At 37.4% G+C, this 18,702-nt stretch overlaps 1 protein-coding gene across 9 annotated transcripts in view; it reads right to left on the reverse strand.

Moving 5' to 3' along the window:
* The window catches only part of ACTR3B (actin related protein 3B), an 89,127-nt gene that overhangs the window by 58,494 nt on the left and 11,931 nt on the right, over window positions 1–18,702 (reverse strand). For 6 of the 9 annotated variants that reach the window (XM_063098932.1, XM_063098934.1, XM_063098933.1 and 3 more), the window contains exon 2: window positions 11,817–11,872. The exons of the other annotated variants lie outside the window; for them this stretch is intronic. In XM_063098932.1, the coding sequence (XP_062955002.1) occupies window positions 11,817–11,872 (56 nt within the window). The remainder of the gene's footprint in view (window positions 1–11,816; window positions 11,873–18,702) is intronic. 9 annotated transcript variants of the gene reach the window in all.

Genomic DNA, 18,702 nt, shown 5'->3' on the forward strand with positions numbered 1-18,702 from the left:
ATCTGAGGTCAAAAAGTCATCTGAGGGGGCCGAGCCCGTGGCGCACTTGGTAGAGTGCTGCGCTGGGAGCGCGGCGACGCTCCCGCCGCGGGTTCGGATCCTATATAGGACTGACCGGTGCACTCACTGGCTGAGTGCCGGTCACGAAAAAACGACAAAAAAAAAAAAAAAAAGTCATCTGAGGGCAATCTGAGAAAGATCATCAGGAAGAATACATTTAAGGGAAGAGTACATCTAAGGATTTAGTTATAAATTTTGTATTATTTCTCAAAAGAATGTTATGTATTTTACTAAAATCTCAAGGAATAAACAATTTCTATCTTATATAAACTGTAACAGAGAATTTAAAAAGTGAACAAACTCCTTTTATGAAGCCAGTATAATCTTGACACACAAACCAGATAAAAAACAGTACAAGAAATGAAAATTACAGACCAATCTCACTTTTGAACACTGATGCAAAACTCCTACATAAATATTTGCAAATACAATTCAGCATGTACTTCGCATTTCATAATCGAGTTTGTCCCAAAAATGAAATAAATAACTGTTTAGTATCTGAAAAATGTACTAATGTAATTCATCATATTAAAAGCATACATGACCAAAACCATATGATCATCTTAATAAAGAAAAAACCTTAAATAAATGTCAACACCCATTCATAATGTTTAAAAAACAATAACTCTGATTACTCTAGGAAAAGAAGAGTACTGTTTTAACCTGAAAAAGCATTTCCACAAAAACCTACAGCAATCTAGCAAAACACAAAAATCTAATTCTCTTTAAAGTGAGAAAGACAAAAGCACCTGCTATCTCCAGTTCCACTCACTATTTTACTACAAGTTCTAGGCAACACAACAAAACCAGGAAAAGAAACATGAAGTATTAGGACTGGAAGAGTCAAAATAATCATTACTTGCAGGCAGTATAATAGTCTGCATAGAAAACTTAAAAGAATTTGTAGTCTATTAGAACAAATAAAAGACATCAGAAAGGTTGCTGGATTCAAAAGCAATTTACAAACCTCAGTAGCATTCCTATATGCTGGCAATAACTAATTAGGAAGTGTAATTTTTTAAAAAATTTTACCACAGCAACAAACACATAAAGGTACCTAAAAATAAATCTAGCAAAAGGTGTGTAAGAGAATAAAGAATATTATAAAACATTACTGGAAAACACAAGAGATATGAATAAACAATAAAACACATATACCATATTCATGGGTAATATATACACATATACTCAGTTTATGGATATTCACGGACAGGAATACTCAACTCCTGTCCATGAATGTCAAATTTCTTATCAAAATTTTCCCTAATTAATCTATAAATAAGGTGTTTCTAGTCTAAACTCTATTATAATTTTTCATGGAACTTAAACTGACTCTAAAAATGTATAGTAGAGTAAGGACCAAAGCTATTCGGATTAAGAAAAATGAGGAACCAGATGTAGTGGACTGAATTATGTTCCCCCAAAACTCCCTGAAGCTTGAATTGTGTCCCCCAACTTATATATATTAGGAACTTGGCCCCCACTGTGACTGTTAGGAGAGTGGAAAATCCTATTATGGTGATTGAAAGGTGGAGCCTTGAAGAGTTGATTAGATTGTAGGACCATGCCACAGTGAATGGATTGACAATGGTGATCAGGGGCATGGTTCTGAGGGCTTTAAAAGGAGACAGAGGAGTCCTCTCTCTCTCTCTTGCTCTCTCTGCTCCACCATTTTTGCAGTGGGATACTCTGCCATCACTGAAGTCACCACGAAAGAAAGCCTTCAACAGATGTTTCCTGGACTTTGGGCTTCCTAGCCTCAGAAACTGTAAGCAATACATTTTTTCTTTATAAATCATCCATTTTCAAGTATTTTGTTATAAGAAACAAAAACAGACTAATACACCAGACCTACTAAATAAAGACATATAATAAAGTAATAGTATTTAACACTGCAAATTTAGAGCAGAGACCGATAAGCACATCAATGAAACAGAGACAGCAAAAAATATTACCAAGCATGTACAGTACCTCAATATGACCAAAAAGGCATGTCAACTTGGAATGTACTCTTCAATAAATGGTGTTGAGACAACTAGCCTTCCACTTGGAAAACAAAGAAAATTAGCTAACTCTTTCACATCATATAAAAAAATTAACAAAATTTTCTTAGAAGAAAATATAGAAATTCTTTATGACTTTGAAGTAGGAATGAATTTTTTAAAATAGAAACAAACAAGACTGAAAAATTTAACCATATCAAAATTTTAAATTTCTAGATGATAAAAAAAATCATTTTAAAAAAATGTCATAGAATAAGAGAAGATATCTGTAACAAATTAGTATTGAGCATATACAAAGAGTTCCTATAACCCCATAAAAAAGACAAAAAAGATATATATAAAAATGGGCAAAGACATGAACAGGCAGTGAAGGTAATCAACCTTCTAGTAATCAGAGACACAAATTTTTTAAATGAGCCATCATTTTACATTCATTAGACTGGCAAAAATTTAGGTCTAACAATACCGAACCCTAACTCTCACATGCTGCTGATGGGAGATAAATCAGCACAACCTCTGGGAAGAGCAACTTGGCAATACCCACTAAGGATGAAGAGGTGCACACTCTGTGATGAAACATTCCACTTCTGATTATTTCCTCTTGGAAAACTAACACATTTGCATAATAGAGAAAACTAGAAAATGTCTAAATGGAAAAAAAAATTGTATATTCATGTTAGAATTCTGATCTAGATCTGTATATATCAGCACTGACAAATCTTTAAAACATAATATTGAGGATTTTTTTTAAAAGACAATTCAGATAGTTAGTTACAATAGGATACCATTTGGGGAATGTTTAAACTCACAAAACAACGTATCCTTGTGTATCTAATGTAAGGATAAAACACAGACTGTAAACCTACCAGGAAATATCCAACGGAGGAGGGAACAAGCAAGGAAAGAGGGAAAGGACTGGGACGGAAAAGTGAAGGGGCTGGCACTCGACCTGTAAGTGTGTCATTTATTTATTTACTCTGACACAAAGATAAAGCAATGTTACATGTTCAGTCCAGGTGCTAGGGCCACGAGTCTCTGTAATATTTTCTTTTGCATTTTTTGGACAAAATCAGTTTTGTTTTGAATTGTTTTTTGGCAGCTGGCACATACGGGGATCCAAACCCTTGACCATAATGTTATAACACTGCACTCGCCCAACTAAGCTTACCAGCCAACCCCAAAAATCAAAGTTTTAACAGTCTATTAATAAAATGTAAAACCATGTCAGGGCTCAACCTCTATCTCCAGTCTGGATCTCCTCCCTGAGCATAACCTTTCAGCCAGCTCCCTGCTGCACCTTCACACCTGAACCCTTCAAATGCCCACTGTCTAAAATATGCTTATTTTCTCCTAACCCCTCCCTGCTTCTCCTCCATCCTCTTCCTACGGATGTGACCCCCATACACTCCTCTGCCTGAAACTGTTCAATGACTCCCAATACTCTCCAACAACTTCAAGAAAAAAAAAATAAGGAAAAACTTTCTTCAAACAATCAAGCAAATTTGCACAGAAGCTCTAACAAACCAGACACAAGCAGAGCTGGCCCTGCAGAGCAAGGACAGGGCTTATCACCTCTCCAGTCCACAAGCCAGGCCCTAACGGAGGCTCTCACAACCAGTCGGGAAATTCCTGCTGCACAAAATAAAAGTACAATCCCTTAAGAGGACATTTCAATGTCCTTCATCACCTAGCCCTTCTCCCCATTTCCAACTGCATCTGCTGCCACTCTGCTCAGAGCCATGCCCTGCACCACCGCCAGTGCTTCTTTTTTTTTTTTTTTGAAAGAATTTTTTATTTTCCTTTTTTTTAAATTTTATTTTGTCAATATACAACGTGATTGATTATTGTGGCCCATCACCGAAACCTCCCTCCCTCCTCCCTCTCCCCCATCCCACCCAACAATGTCCTTTCTGTTTGCTTGTCGTGTCAACTTCAAGGAATTGTAGTTGTTATGTCTTCTTCTCCCCCCCCCCGGGTTTTTTTGTGTGTGTGTGTGCGTGTGTGTGTGTGTGTGTGTGTGTGTGTGTGTGTGTGTGTGTGAATTTATTTATTTATTTCTACCTCCCACCAAAAAGTGAGAACACGTGGTATTTCTTTCTGTGCCTGACTTGTTTCACTTAATATAATTCTCTCAAGGTCCATCCATGTTGTTGCAAATGGCAGTATTTCATTCGTTTTTATAGCTGAGTAGTATTCCATTGTGTAAATATACCACATTTTCCATATCCACTCATCCGATGATGGACATCTGGGCTGGTTCCAACTCTTGGTATTGTAAAGAGTGCTGCGATGAACATTGGGGAACAGGTATACCTTCGACTTGATGATTTCCATTCCTCTGGGTATATTCCCAGCAGTGGGATAGCTGGGTCATATGGTAGATCTATCTGCAATTGTTTGAGGAACCTCCATACCATTTTTCATAGAGGCTGCACCATATTGCAGTCCCACCAACAATGTATGAGAGTTCCTTTTTCTCTGCAACCTCGCCAGCATTTATCGTTCAGAGTCTTTTGGATTTTAGCCATCCTAACTGGGGTGAGATGGTATCTCAGTGTAGTTTTGATTTCCATTTCCCAGATGCTGAGTGATTTTTAGCATTTTTTCATATGTCTGTTGGCCATTTGTATATCTTCCTTAGAGAAATGCCTACTTAGCTCTTTTGCCCATTTCTTAATTGGGTTGCTTGTTTTTTCCTTGTAAAGTTGTTTGAGTTCCTTGTATATTCTGGATATTAATCCTTCGTCAGATGTATATTTTGCAAGTATTTTCTCCCACTCTGTTGGTTGTCTTTACACTCGGTTATTTGTTTCTTTTCCTGTGCAGAAGCTCTTTAGTTTGATATAATCCCATTTGTTTATTTTTCCTTTGGTTGCCCCTGCTTTGGGGGTTGTATTCATGAAGTCTGTGCCCATTCCCACTTCCTGAGGTGTTTCTCTTATGTTTTCTTTGAGAAGTTTTATTGTTTCAGGGTGTTTAATTCTTTAATCCATTTTGAGTTGATTTTAGTATACAGTGAAAGGTATGGGTCTAGTTTCATTTTCCTGCATATGGATATCCAGTTATCTCGGAACCATTTGCTGAAGAGGCAGTCTCTTCCCAGTGTATGGTCTTTGTGCCTTTGTTAAAGATCAGATGGCTACAAGTGTGTGGGTTGATTTCTGGATTCTCTATTCTATTCCATTGATCAGTGTTGTCTGTTTTTATGCCAGTCCCATACTGTTTTGGTTATTATAACTTTGTAGAATAGTTTAAAGTCAGGTAGTGTTATGCCTCCAGCTTTATTTTTTTTGCTCAGCGTTGCTTTGGCTATGCGTGGTCTTTTGTTATTCCATATAAATGTCTGGATAGTTCATTCCATTTCTGAGAAAAAAGTCATTGGAATTTTGATGGGGATTGCATTGAATTTGTATATCACTTTGGGTAGTATGGACATTTTCACTATGTTGATTCTTCCAATCCAAGAGCATGGGATATCTTTCCATCTTCTTGTATCCTCTCTAATTTCTCTCAGCAGTGGTTTGTGTAGTTTCACATCCTTGGTAAACTCAATTCCTAAGTATTTTATGTTTCTAGTGACTATTATAAATGGGCAGGCTTTCTTGATTTCTCTTTCTGCATGTTCACTATTGGAGAATAGAAATGCTATCGATTTTTGTGTGTTGATTTTGTATCCTGCTACTGTGCTGAAATCATTTATCAACTCCAAGAGTTTTTTTTGTAGAGGCTTTAGGCTGTTCGATATATAGGATCATGTCATCTGCAAATAGGGACAGTTTGACTTCATCTTTTCCAATCTGGATGCCCTTTATTTCCTTTTCTTCTCTGACTGCTCTGGCTAGTACTTCCAACACTATGTTGAATAAGAGTGGTGAGAGTCGGCATTCTTGTCTACTTCCTGTTCTTAAAGGAAAAGCTTTCAGCTTTTCCCCATTCAGGATGATATTGGCAGTGGGTTTGGCATATATGGCTTTAATTATGTTGAGATACTTTCCACCTACACCGAACTTATAGAGGGTATTTGTCATGAATGAGTGTTGAATTTTATCAAATGCTTTTTCAGCATCTATAGAGATGATCATGTGGTTCTTGTGTTTGATTTTATTAATATGGTGTATCACATTTATTGATTTGCGTATGTTGAACCAACCTTGCATCCCTGGGATGAATCCCACTTGATCGTGATGAATAATTTTACGTATGTGTTGCTGTATTCTGTTTGCTAGTATTTTAGTGAGGATTTTTGCATCTATATTCATCAAGGATATCGGCCTGTAGTTTTCTTTTTTGGTTATATCTTTACCTGGTTTTGGTATCAGGATGATGTTTGCTTCATAGAATGAGTTTGGGAGATTTGCGTCTGTTTCAATCTTTTGGAATAGTTTGTAAAGAATCGGTGTCAACTCCTCTTTGAATGTTCGGTAAAATTCTGCTGTGAATCCATCTGGTCCTGGGCTTTTCTATGTTGGGAGCCTTCTGATAACAGCTTCAATCTCCTTTATTGTTATTGGTCTGTTCAGATTTTCTACATCTTCATGGCTCAGTTTTGGGAGCTTGTGTGTGTCCAGAAATTTATCCATTTCCTCCAGATTTTCAAATTTGTTGGCGTATAGTTGTTTATAGTAGTCTCGAATGATTCCTTGTATTTCAGATGAATCAGTTGTAATATCACCTTTTTCATTTCTAATTTTTGTTATTTGGGTCTTCTCTCTTCTTTTTTTAGTTAGCCATGCTAATGGTTTGTCAATTTTATTTATCTTTTCAAAAAACCAACTTTTTGATTCATTGATCTTTTGTGTGGTTTTTTGGTTTCAATTTCATTAAGTTCTACTTTGATCTTAATTTCTTTTCCTTTGCTAACTTTAGGTTTGGATTGTTCTTGTTTTTCTAGTTCTTTAAGGTGAAGTGTTAGGTTGTTCACTTGCCATCTTTCCATTCTTCTGAGGTGAGCATTTAATGCAATAAATTTCCCCCTTAATACTGCTTTTGCAGTATCCCACAGGTTTTGGTATGATGTATCGTTATTTTCATTAGTTTCAATATATTTTTTGATATCCTGCTTGATTTCTTCTTGGACCCATATGTCGTTAAGTAGAATGCTGTTTAATTTCCATGTGTTTGTATAGTTTCCAGAATTTCGTTTGCTATTGATTTCTAATTTTAATCCATTGTGGTCTGAGAAAATACATGGGATAATTCCAATTTTTTTGAAATTGTTGAGACTTGATTTGTGACCTAATATGTGATCTATCCTGGAGAATGATCGATGTGCTGCTGAGAAGAATGAATATTCTGAGGTTGTTGGATGGAATGTTCTGCAGATATCTGCCAATTCCAATTGGTCTAGAGTCTTGTTTAGATCTTGTGTTTCTCTACTGATTCTTTGCCTAGATGATCTGTCTAATATTGACAGTGGGGTGTTCAGGTCCCCTGCTATTATGGTATTAGTGTCTATTTCCTTCTTTAGGTCTAATAGAGTTTGTTTTATAAATCTGGCTGCTCCAACATTGGGTGCGTACATATTTATGATTGTTATGTCTTCTTGATGGATCAGTCCTTTTATCATTAAGTAGTGTCCCTCATTGTCTCTTTTTACGGTTTTTAGTTTAAAGTCTATTTTGTCAGATATAAGAATAGCTACTCCAGCTCGTTTTTCTTTTCTGTTTGCATGGTAAATCTTTTTCCATCCTTTCACTCTTAGTCTATGTGAGTCTTTATGGGTGAGGTGGGTCTCTTGAAGGCAGCATATAGTTGGGTCCTCCTTTTTAATCCAGTCAGCCAGTCTGTGTCTTTTGATTGGGGAATTTAAGCCTTTTACATTAAGAGTTGTTATTGAAAGGTGTTGATTTATTCCTAGCATTTTATTGATTATTGTTTGGTTGTCTTAGGTGTCTTTTGTTCCTTGCTTTCTGATTTACTGTTTTCTGTGTTTGTTGGTTCCTTGGGTTGTAGATAGCCTTTTTGTTTGTTTTCTCTTCATGAATGCCATTTTTATTATACTAGTAGGTTTTGATTTTTCTTGGGTTTTTATGACAGTGGTAGTTATTTTTCAAGAACCCAGTACTCCCTTGAGGATTTCTTGTAACGGTGGTCGTGTGGTGGTGAACTCCCACAGTTTTTGTCTGTCTGAGAAATATACTATTTGCCCTTCATTTTGGAAGGATAGCCTTGCAGGGTAGAGTATTCTTGGCTGGCAATCTCTGTCTTTTAGTATTTTGAATATATCATCCCACTCCTTTCTGGCTTTTAGGGTTTGTGATGAAAAGTCTGATGTTAGCCTGATTGGGGCTCCCTTATAGGTGATTTGACGCTTCTCTCTTGCAGCTTTAAAGATTCTCTCTTTGTCTTTGAGTTTTGCCAATTTGACTATAACACATCTTGGACAAGACCTTTTTGGGTTGAATACGTTTGGAGATTGTTGAGCTTCCTGGATCTGAAGATCTGTGATTTTTCCTATACCTGGGAAGTTTTCTGCCACTATTTTGTTGAATATGTTTTCAATGCAATCTCCTTTTTCCTCCCCTTCTGGAATACCAATGACTCGGATATTTGAGCGCTTAAGGTTGTGATATCTATCTCAGATTTTCTTCAATGTCTTTGATTCTTTTTTCTTTTTTTTTGTCTGCTTGTGTTATTTCAAACAGCCCATCTTCAAGTTCAGAGGTTCTCTCCTCAACTTCCACAAGCCTGCTGGTTAAACTCTCCGTTGTGTTTTTTATTTCGCTGAATAACTTCTTCAGTTCAGCAAGTTCTGCTACATTTTTTTTCAGGGCATTGATTTCCTTGTACATTTCTTCCTTCAGGTCCTGTATACTTTTCCTCATTTCATCATGATGTCTAGCTGAGTTTTCTTGAATCTCATTCAGTTTCCTTAGAATTCTCACTCGAAATTCCTTGTCAGTCATTTCAAGGGCTTCTTGTTCTATAGGATCTAGAGCTTGAGAGTTATTATCCTTTGGTGGTGTACTTTCTTGATTTTTCGTATTTCTGGTATCTTTTTTTTGATGTTTATTTATTGTGGCAGGGGGTTTCACAGTCCACAGGTTTGACACTACTGACTGACTAAGATGTTGCTGTGGTTGCCAATTTGGTATGGCTACCTCAGTGACTGCTCAGTTGGCCACTAGTGCCTTGCGTGTGTGCTTGCCTCGGGTCTTGGGCCTCTCCAGGGAGCCACCTCTCTGGTCAGCTTGGACTCGGCCAGGCTGCTGCATCACAGGGCGGTACCGCAGGGTGTGTGGTCTCTGCTGAGCTTCCACCTCCCGTGCTGGACTTCTCCCTGGTTTTCACCACATCCAGGTGATGCATCAGGCAGAATTAGTTTCTGAGGCTGGGAAGTCCAAAATCCAGGGAACACATCTGGTGAGGGTCTTGGTAGTGGTGGCGACAGCAACCCAGGGGTCTTTTTGATGTCATAAGTGAAAGAAAGTGAGTGGAGATGCTGGGTACCATTCAAGCTTTATTAAAGAAAGAAATCTGCTGGGCTGTGCTCAAAGCAGCAGGCAGCCCAGGGCTCCACCAGTGCTTCTATGTGTGCACACACACAGCTGCATCTCACCTCGGTGCCCGTCACAATCAGAAAGCCCTGCTCCAGCACTCACCATACACGCACACAAGCTCCACCTTTTCTCTTCTGATGCCACTTTAGTACATATGTCCTGAACTTTGCCTTGAGAATGGGGCCTATGTAACCAGAGAAATTGTTCCACTCCCAGCTCCAAGACAAGCAGTGGGCCAACTGTCCAAGGTACCACGGCCCTCTACCTATCCAACACCCTCACTTCTGCGTAAACATCTCCTAACTGTGCCTCCTGAAATTCAGCCAACAACAGAACTGCTCTTTTACTCCCACTTCTTTGACATTTTTATTATCTTTCCAGCTTCTGTCACTGCTAAGGTTCTGACAGCACCAGTCTGAGGGCTCTCCTGCCTTTTGACAGTGAATGAAATCCTGCTAGTAACTGTCTTCAATTCCCCTCTTTATTAACGATGACAGGTTAAATGGGGCAGCCAACTGAATGCTACTGACAGTCTTAAATGGCAGTACATTAAAGCAAAGGGTGTGACGTCAGCCTTTTACAGCTGTTGCATTTAACAAGGTTAAAATCTAATCTTCTGCTCTGAAAAATCAGAAAGTCCAATTTACCAACTCAGCATGGAATGATCGAGTTCCGGCGCATTCATATTAATAAAATTCACAATTCATACTACAGAATGCCAATTGTTATAGAGTGAAACATGCTACCCCAAAATTTGTATGTTGAAGCTCTCACCTCCAAGGTGACTGTATTTGGAGACAGGACTTTTAGGAAGGTAATTAAGGTTAATTGAGGTCATAAGGGTGGGGCCCTGACCCAACAGAACTGGTGGTCTTATAAGAAGAGGAAGAGACACCAGAGAGTTCTCCCCCAATCATCACTCCCCATTTGCTCACACAGAGATAAGACCATGTGGAGGACACAGTGAGAAGGCAGCCCTATACAAGTCAAGAAGAGAGGCCTCACCAGAAATCAACCCTGACAGTACCTTGATCTTAGACTCTGAGCTTCCAAAACTGTGATAAAATAAATTTCTCTTGTTTAAGCCACCCAGTCTGTGGTATTTTGTTACAGCAGCCCTAGCAGAGAAATATACCAGTGTAAAATGAGGATACAGCAGACCAATCATGCCTGTCACCAAGGACAACCCATTCATGGCATCAAAGTATTTAGATCTAGAAAATCAAATTCATCATCAGTTACCCAGCAAGGAAAGAACTGGAATTAGGTGATTTAAATGTTCCCAAGGAATGGAGAGTATACTTTCTAGTGATCTCAACACCCATATTCACCAAACAAGGCTTTAGCCTCTGAATAAATACTAATCAAGCTCCTTGGCTCCAGCTTTCCCACACTGTCATGCTCCGTACTGGTCACAAGAACTTGTCATTACAATATCACTGACCCCCTCCCCCAAACAACTTATAATTTCTAATATCACCATTTAGGGAACAGAGTTTGACTTCACTCTTGATAGAAATAGCTTACTCTTCAGCGCACTGTCACCAAGTAATAACCTTGAATTTAGATAGTTCCAGAGAATTCTACCCTAGGAAAAATTAACCTGACCTTGGGGAGACTCCCATGAAAAATAAAGAGTGGGTAGGAAGAACTCGTGCCAAAATGTGAGGACATTTCTTCTTTTAAGCTTAGCATTCTCTACTGACGAAAAATTAAACAAAGACAGAACACTTCTAAACAATAAAAACAGTCATCAGGTCTCTCATTTCCACAAAAAAAAAAAAACTTTCTACAGAGTAAATAGTGCAGTGCAATAGCTGTTCAGACCATGAACTTGCTGAGCTAACACAACTATACACATACATAAAATTACAAATTAACAAAAAAAAAAAAAATTACAAATTAACCTTAATGAACCAGATATACCTTTTCTAGGCAGTTCAGATATTTGTGATTGAATGAAAGGCCCCTCCCAACCGCCCAAGCTGATACTCCAAAGACGATGACAAATGGCTCTATGAGAAGGGACTCAAAGGACTAGAAAGTTGCGGGTGGTTTTAGGTCACAACTACAGCCTATAGCAACACTCAAGAACTGAGTGGCAAAATAAGTAACCCTTCCCAGTAACCAGAATAATCTTCTAGAAGAAGATGGTACGTAAAGTAATATACCTTGTAAACACAATTAGAATGCTTATTAGCACAATTCTGAGAAACACAATCCTTTACAAATCCGAGGGTAGAGCTTTACTTACATGAAGGAATAATGAACTGTGGCTCAGTGTTGCCTGCGTAGCCAAGCTTGGTATACCTAAAAGCACAAAGTCATCAACACAGGTTTAGATAATAATACTCTCATCTACATGCCATTAATGTCTTTCATTATAAGCTCTCCAAGTCCTAAAACATGAGCCTCAGAATACTCCCTTGAAATTAAAACAAACAAAACTTGTGATCATTGAGAATCAAATACTAATTTCAAATACAAAAGCAGTCACAAAAACTTAAAATATTATGCTTGTTTCTATTGGAAAAATAGAAACTTATACTAACACGTAAATTACATTTGTGTATCTCTAATAACTTTAAAAGTATTTTCACACTTTTAAAAATCTTTACAAAAACCCCCAGAAGTAGATATTATCCCAATTTTGCAGATGAGAAAACTGAAGCACTGAGAAGTTAATAAAAGCTTCCAAAGCCAAATAGCTAGTGAACTGCAGAAAAAGAACCAAATCTAAACATGCAGCCTAGTTCCGGTGCTGGCTCTCTAGGAAGTATACTTACTTCCCAAACTTCCTGAACTTTTGAGGGGTGAGAAAATGATTATATAATTTTCTTTAAATGTCATGGCATATGTCTAGGAACAGCTACTGCCATCTCCTGAGAATCCCTGACAGGAGCATCTCCTTATCATCTCATTTCAGAAGGAGCCCATTTTCTGTCAAGATACCCTGTATGACAGATTCCAAAAGTCTTAACTAAAACAAATGCCAAAATACCACTATCTGTTCCAAAAGCATTTGCTAATCTCCTATATATATATATTCATATATATATGAAGGATGGGGGGTAGGGACAGACACCACTCAGAACCATCTGCTGAAAATGAAAAACTGAAAAGCAAAGTAAATTGAAAAGACTCATCAGCTCTTCCTTTCTTATTAGAACTACAGTACTCTAATTAATAGTAAAGTCTGGACAACCAAGCCATCATTCTGTAGTAATGTTTATAATGAATAAAAATTCTTTCTAGCAGTGTTGAAAGTAGTTTTATTAATTCATTTTATTTTACAAATTAACCCAAGATGCTTAATATTAAATTTCTTGATGTGGTAATATTTCTAAATTCTAATAAATTAATTTTATGAATTTTAAATGTATATTACTATATGCTAGTTTTACTACTTTTGAACACACAGTGAATGGATAAGGTTTGGGGAGACAAAAATAGCAAGTCAGCTCTTTTTAAATCAGGCCTTACTTCTAGCCCCCACAGGGTCTGAGATCTTTTTTTTTTTTTTTTTTAAAGACGACCGGTAAGGGGATCTTAACCCTTGACTTGGTGTTGTCAGCACCACGCTCACCCAGTGAGCGAACCGGCCATCTCTATATAGGATCCGAACCCGGGGCCTTGGTGTTATGAGCACCTCACTCTCCCGAGTGAGCCACGGGCCGGCCCGAGGGTCTGAGATCTTCATGCCACAAAAGCCAGGGTGCAACCAGGCCCTGAGACCCCTCAGGGCCTACAAAGAGTTTCTGGAGGCAAGACCCATCTGAAGTCCTCCCAAGTTCCACACACTACAGGGCTGGGGACAGGGTACACAACCAAGTGGACCCACAAGTCCCCTGATCCAGGGCTCACAGACCCGTAGGGAAGGTTTCAAAACCAAACCAGAGCCCAGAAACTTTCCAGAAAGAAGGCAACATAGAGTGAACTTTAAAAACTACAGATCATCCTGAATTTGACCATCATTCTGGAAGTACATTCTAAATAATAAATACAAATAAACTGAATTACTCTCCCTTGCTAAAGAAGCCTACAGAATCCAACAAGCAGGTCAGAAATAACTAAAATCATCAAATCTAACTTTTTGGTTTTAACGAGCCATGTCAGCCACCCCACCCCCACACCCCCACCCCACCACTGCCAAAAATTATGTACCTTGCATCTAAATAAATCTACTTTCCTATATTGTTAGATTATGGGTTCCGTGATGACTAGAACAGGGTCCTTTTTCATGGTTCTATTTATATCCCCCAGCACAGTGCCTAGCATGTGGCAGACACTTCATAAGTAACTGCCAAATGAATTATTACCAAATGTAAGAAAAGGTAATCACTGTCAAACTGTTGCAGGAAGGACCAGTGTTTGAAAGAGAGGTGCTGAAAGTCAAAAGAATTTGACTGAACCAGAAAAGACCAGACATCATTCAATACAATCCTCTACTTACAGATGAGAAAACACTTGTCTATAGGTAATAGCTTTTTAAAAAAAAAATATCTAAACATGGTAAAATGTTAACACTTATTAAAATTAGATGCTAAGTATCATTCATGTCTTTTATATTATTTTCTTGTATTTCAAGTATAGTCGTGTCCCTTAACAATGGAGATAACGTTCTGAGAAATGCATAAGGTGAATTCGTTGTCATGCAAACATCATAGAGTGCACTTACACAAACCTAGATGGTACAGCCTACTATACACCTAGGCTATATGGTATAGCCATTACGATATTATGGAGCCATTATCATACATGTGGTCCATCACTGACCAAAAGGTTATCTCTACAGTGCATGTCTCTATATATTGTATTGGTTAAAACCACGCACTTTGGCACCAGACTGCCTGGGTTCAAATCCCAGCTCTGCTATTTGCCAAATGTGTAACTTTGGGCAAGTTACTTTATCCATCTGTATATCAGTTTCCCCATCCTGTAAAATGAGGAGAGTAATGCAACCTACTTCCAAGGGTTAGTATGATAATTGAGTGAGTTAATATGTATAAAAATAAGAGAACAATGCTGTCTGTACAAGTTTAGTTACTATTGTTTTTACTATAACTTTTCTTTATGTTTGAAATATTTCTTACTTGAAAATTTTGAAAAGTCAAAACAAAAAACAATGTGTTCTGTGTCCCAAGTCATAGTGTCCATTCTTTCTGCTGTACATCATGAATAATCTAATTTGTGTAGTGGTAAGAATGAAACACAGAAATGAATGGTATGTCTAGGAGATAGCAGATACCCTTCAACAACTATCCGTCATCTCCCTCCCAAAGTTTTGTACACTGAAATCATAACTATGACCCATAGCAGCAAAAGGTCAGACTATAGAAATGGACTTGAGCACCTTCAGGCCCACAACTCTAAAATTCAGCTAAAATACTGATGATGCCACCCAGCAACAGCTGCTAGAATGTTCAGATTCCAAAGCCCTAATAGCGTTCTTGCAGACAGCACGGTCTTGATATAAGGCCTCTGTCACAGGGTCACATAGGTACCTTAGGCATCAAGAGCATTAAAGAAACAATGATTTTTATGACAGAGGCAAACTAACATGATATATTAATATTCTTATTCTTATACATTAACAGCTTATGAGATCTTCCCCTCCCCTCCTAGCAGAACTGAAGCCATTTGAAAAAAAAAAAACACTGGCAAAAGCAAACTATCCACATTATTTGATGGTAATTAATTATCTTTCAATTTTCCTGTGCTATTCCTTATATATTATCAAATACATTGCGGTTTACTTTCTTGAAGTAATCGCAATGTAATGAACATCTAACAAGATTCTTCCAGAAGATATTCAAATTTAAAATTTTAATAAAATCTGCATCAACATAGGTTCAGACCAAACTGCAGTAAGAATATATTAAATATAACATTGTAAATGTAATCAAAAAAGTATGTGTCCTCAAATTCTTTCCTAGAAGGACAACCTGATGATAGACAGGCATGCCCCCGTTAGAGACAATCTTATAATAGCTCAACTACAGGAAGAGCAGAACCAAAAAAATCAACAAATAAAACACAATTCCTAAATATGGGAAGTGTTCAGGACACCATTTATGAAAACAAAGAAATGTCCTTTATTTCAACAAGTTTACTAACTAGAAACTAATATAGCAAGCACTGTATTAGTCACTGAGAATGAGGAGGCTGGGGAGGGGGAGTGCCATGGCCCAAGCCCTCAAAGTGTTGCTCAAAAATGTTTACCTATTAGATACATGACTCCAAATTGAGTTTTTCATTTGTAGCATGGCCTACTTTATCTGGCAGACAAGTTTAAGATCATCTGGGTAGGTAGGCATCCAGAAAGAATCAGCCACACCTGGGAAGCTCCTAAAATATAGATTCCCAGGGCCTGAGCAAGACTCACTCATGGGAACTTCCAGAGGAGCCTGGGCATCTGTATATTAATAGCCCCTGCCCTATCCCCTAGCCCCCCTCCCCATGGTGCTAATGTTCAACCAGCCTAGGAATCACTGACCTAAACTACATCACATGCGATCACCTTAACATTTTTATGTAATACAAGCTCCCCAACCTCATGTTCATATTCTAACAAAATCACTTAACACCCACCATATTTACCAAATAAAATATATATATATAATGTTAAATTTAATGCTGGTCACAAGTTCAGAAGAAAGAACTCAAATGTACCAATTTTGTGTTATTATTTAGAACACTGTGTGTTTCAGTATTCCATGGAAAAAATGTAGGAAATACTTTTCAATTCAAACTATGCAATTAAGAAGCAGTGGGGGAAAAATGCAGGCTCAACCTAGTAGTGAAAAAAACTTAAGCTCAGAACAGAAACATTTACTCCTTAGGAAGAGATAACAGAAGGGCGAAAAATCTCTCAAACTAAAAGATAATAAAGCCCTAGAAGCGTCCCTCTTAAAGTCAGAATTAAGCTAAGGAGACCCACTATCATTACTCTCAATTAACACTGCTTTGGAAGAAGAAGATATTACAAGTCACAAAGGACTAAATAAAAAGAATAAATATTGGGAAGGAGGAGATAAAAATTTAATTATTTCTAAATGATAACCTGGAATACCCAGGAAATTAATACCTACAGAAATTAAGTGAAAAACTAAAAGCAATAAGAGAATTCAGTAAGATGACCAGTTACTAAATGAATAGACAAAACTTAACGACTTTCCTATCTAACAATAACAAGAAAGAACATCCACTGGATGAAAAGATCCCATTCAGAATGGCAACAATGGAATAATATTACCCTTAAGAATAAACTATAGGATGTGTGTGAAGAACTCTCCATAGACAAGCAGACAAATAAATTGAGACATACCTTAATCTTATAAAGAAAGAGTTGACATTTTTTAAAGAAGCATCAAATATCACTAAATCCATCCACAAATTTAATGCAAAACCACTTAAAATCTGGGCCAACACTGAAGGTAGTAAATTATACATGGGTAGTAGTATAAAAGGTTGAAGAGTCATTATAAAAGGAAATTTCACATTATTTATCAAAATTTTAAATGCATATACCATATTCTGCAAACAGTACATTTACAGGAATTTACCCCACAGAAGATGCAAATATATGTACAAAAAACTGAAGCACTATAACAGCAAAGCAACAACAAAAAACTGGAAACGTTCAAAATAAATGATAAATTATATTACACCCATTCAATAAAATGCTATACAACCACCAAAAATGAAGATTTATAGTTACTGCCATAAACAGATGTAAAATATAGTTTAAAAGTAGTTGCAAACAGTATACATTTATGATGTGAAGCAGTTTAATGTGTGAAAATATTGGGTATAAATCTTAGCACTAGCTTTGTGATTTTGGGCAAATAAATTAATCCCTCCATACCTGAGTTTCTTCATCTGTGAAAGGAGCATAATAATCCCTACCCCAATGTTAAGTATTAACACTTTTGGAAAACATTTCCTACTTCAAAAAGTAAAATAGGATCCCGTATTCAATAATTTTATTTATTTACTCACTACTAAATATTATTTGATGTGCACTAGTGATCTGTTTTTTCCATGAATTGTCTTTTCAGATAACTTTTCTACCAGAGTTTGTGTCTTCTTACCAATTTGTATGAACTCTTACATACTGAGGATACTAATGTTTGCTCATGTATAGCGCTAATTTTTCCCAGTTTGTTGTTTACCTTAAGTTATACACTTTCTGAAATATAATTATTTAAACAGTCTAGGTGATCAAATCTACCAATTATTTTCCTGAATAATTTCCTTCATTACGTTTCTACTTTGAAAGTCCCTCCATATGCTAAAATTTCTTGTTTCTCTTCCAGTTTTATGTATATATTTTATCCCAAATAAGAACTACATTAACCAAATTTTCCCAAACATGTATACATAAGCATAAGACCATCAAGTTTTACATCAAAAGCCCTTGGTTTTAACACTACCTTCCAAAAGACAGCCAGCTCGGTGGAGGCAGGCGCCATTCTCAAAAATACATAAACTGTGCTTACAGGTTGCCGGCTGCTCTCTCAAACTCAGGATTATCTTCCATGTGTGCCCTGACCTGAGCCCTTTCATCATATGGAAATCAGGAAAGACAAAAGAAGAAACTATGGAAGCAGAATCTATAGCTGCATAAAGCAATACCAATAGAGTTACACCCTGCCTTTTAAAATTCCAAGCAGTATTAAAAAGTATCCATTAAGAAATCTCATTCCCGGGCTGGCCCGTGGCTCACTCGATAGAGTGCAGTGCTGATAGCACCAAGGCCACAGGTTCGGATCCTATATAGGGATGGCTGGTTTGCTCACTGGCTGAGCGTGGTGCTGACAACACCAAGCCAAGGGTTGAGATCCCCTTACCGGTCATCTTTTAAAAAAAAATTTTTTTTTAAAAGAAATCTCATTCCCTACCAGCCTGGAGGGGAGAAAAACCTCAAATCTCACTCCCACTCCTACACCCATCCACCCCATTTCTGCCTTCCGCCCACCTTCTATTCCTGTATATCTTTCCAATGTTTCTTCCTGTAATACAAAATATCCTTATTTGCCCCAAACATTTTCAACAGTTTTTGTGCCAACTCTTTTCACTCTTCTTATAAAATGCCACTATCTTTCAACAGCAGTAACATGTAGACTTTTCAGTTCTGC

The sequence above is a fragment of the Cynocephalus volans genome, chromosome 6, assembly GCF_027409185.1.
Source record: "Cynocephalus volans isolate mCynVol1 chromosome 6, mCynVol1.pri, whole genome shotgun sequence".
Taxonomy (NCBI): Eukaryota; Metazoa; Chordata; class Mammalia; order Dermoptera; family Cynocephalidae; genus Cynocephalus; species Cynocephalus volans.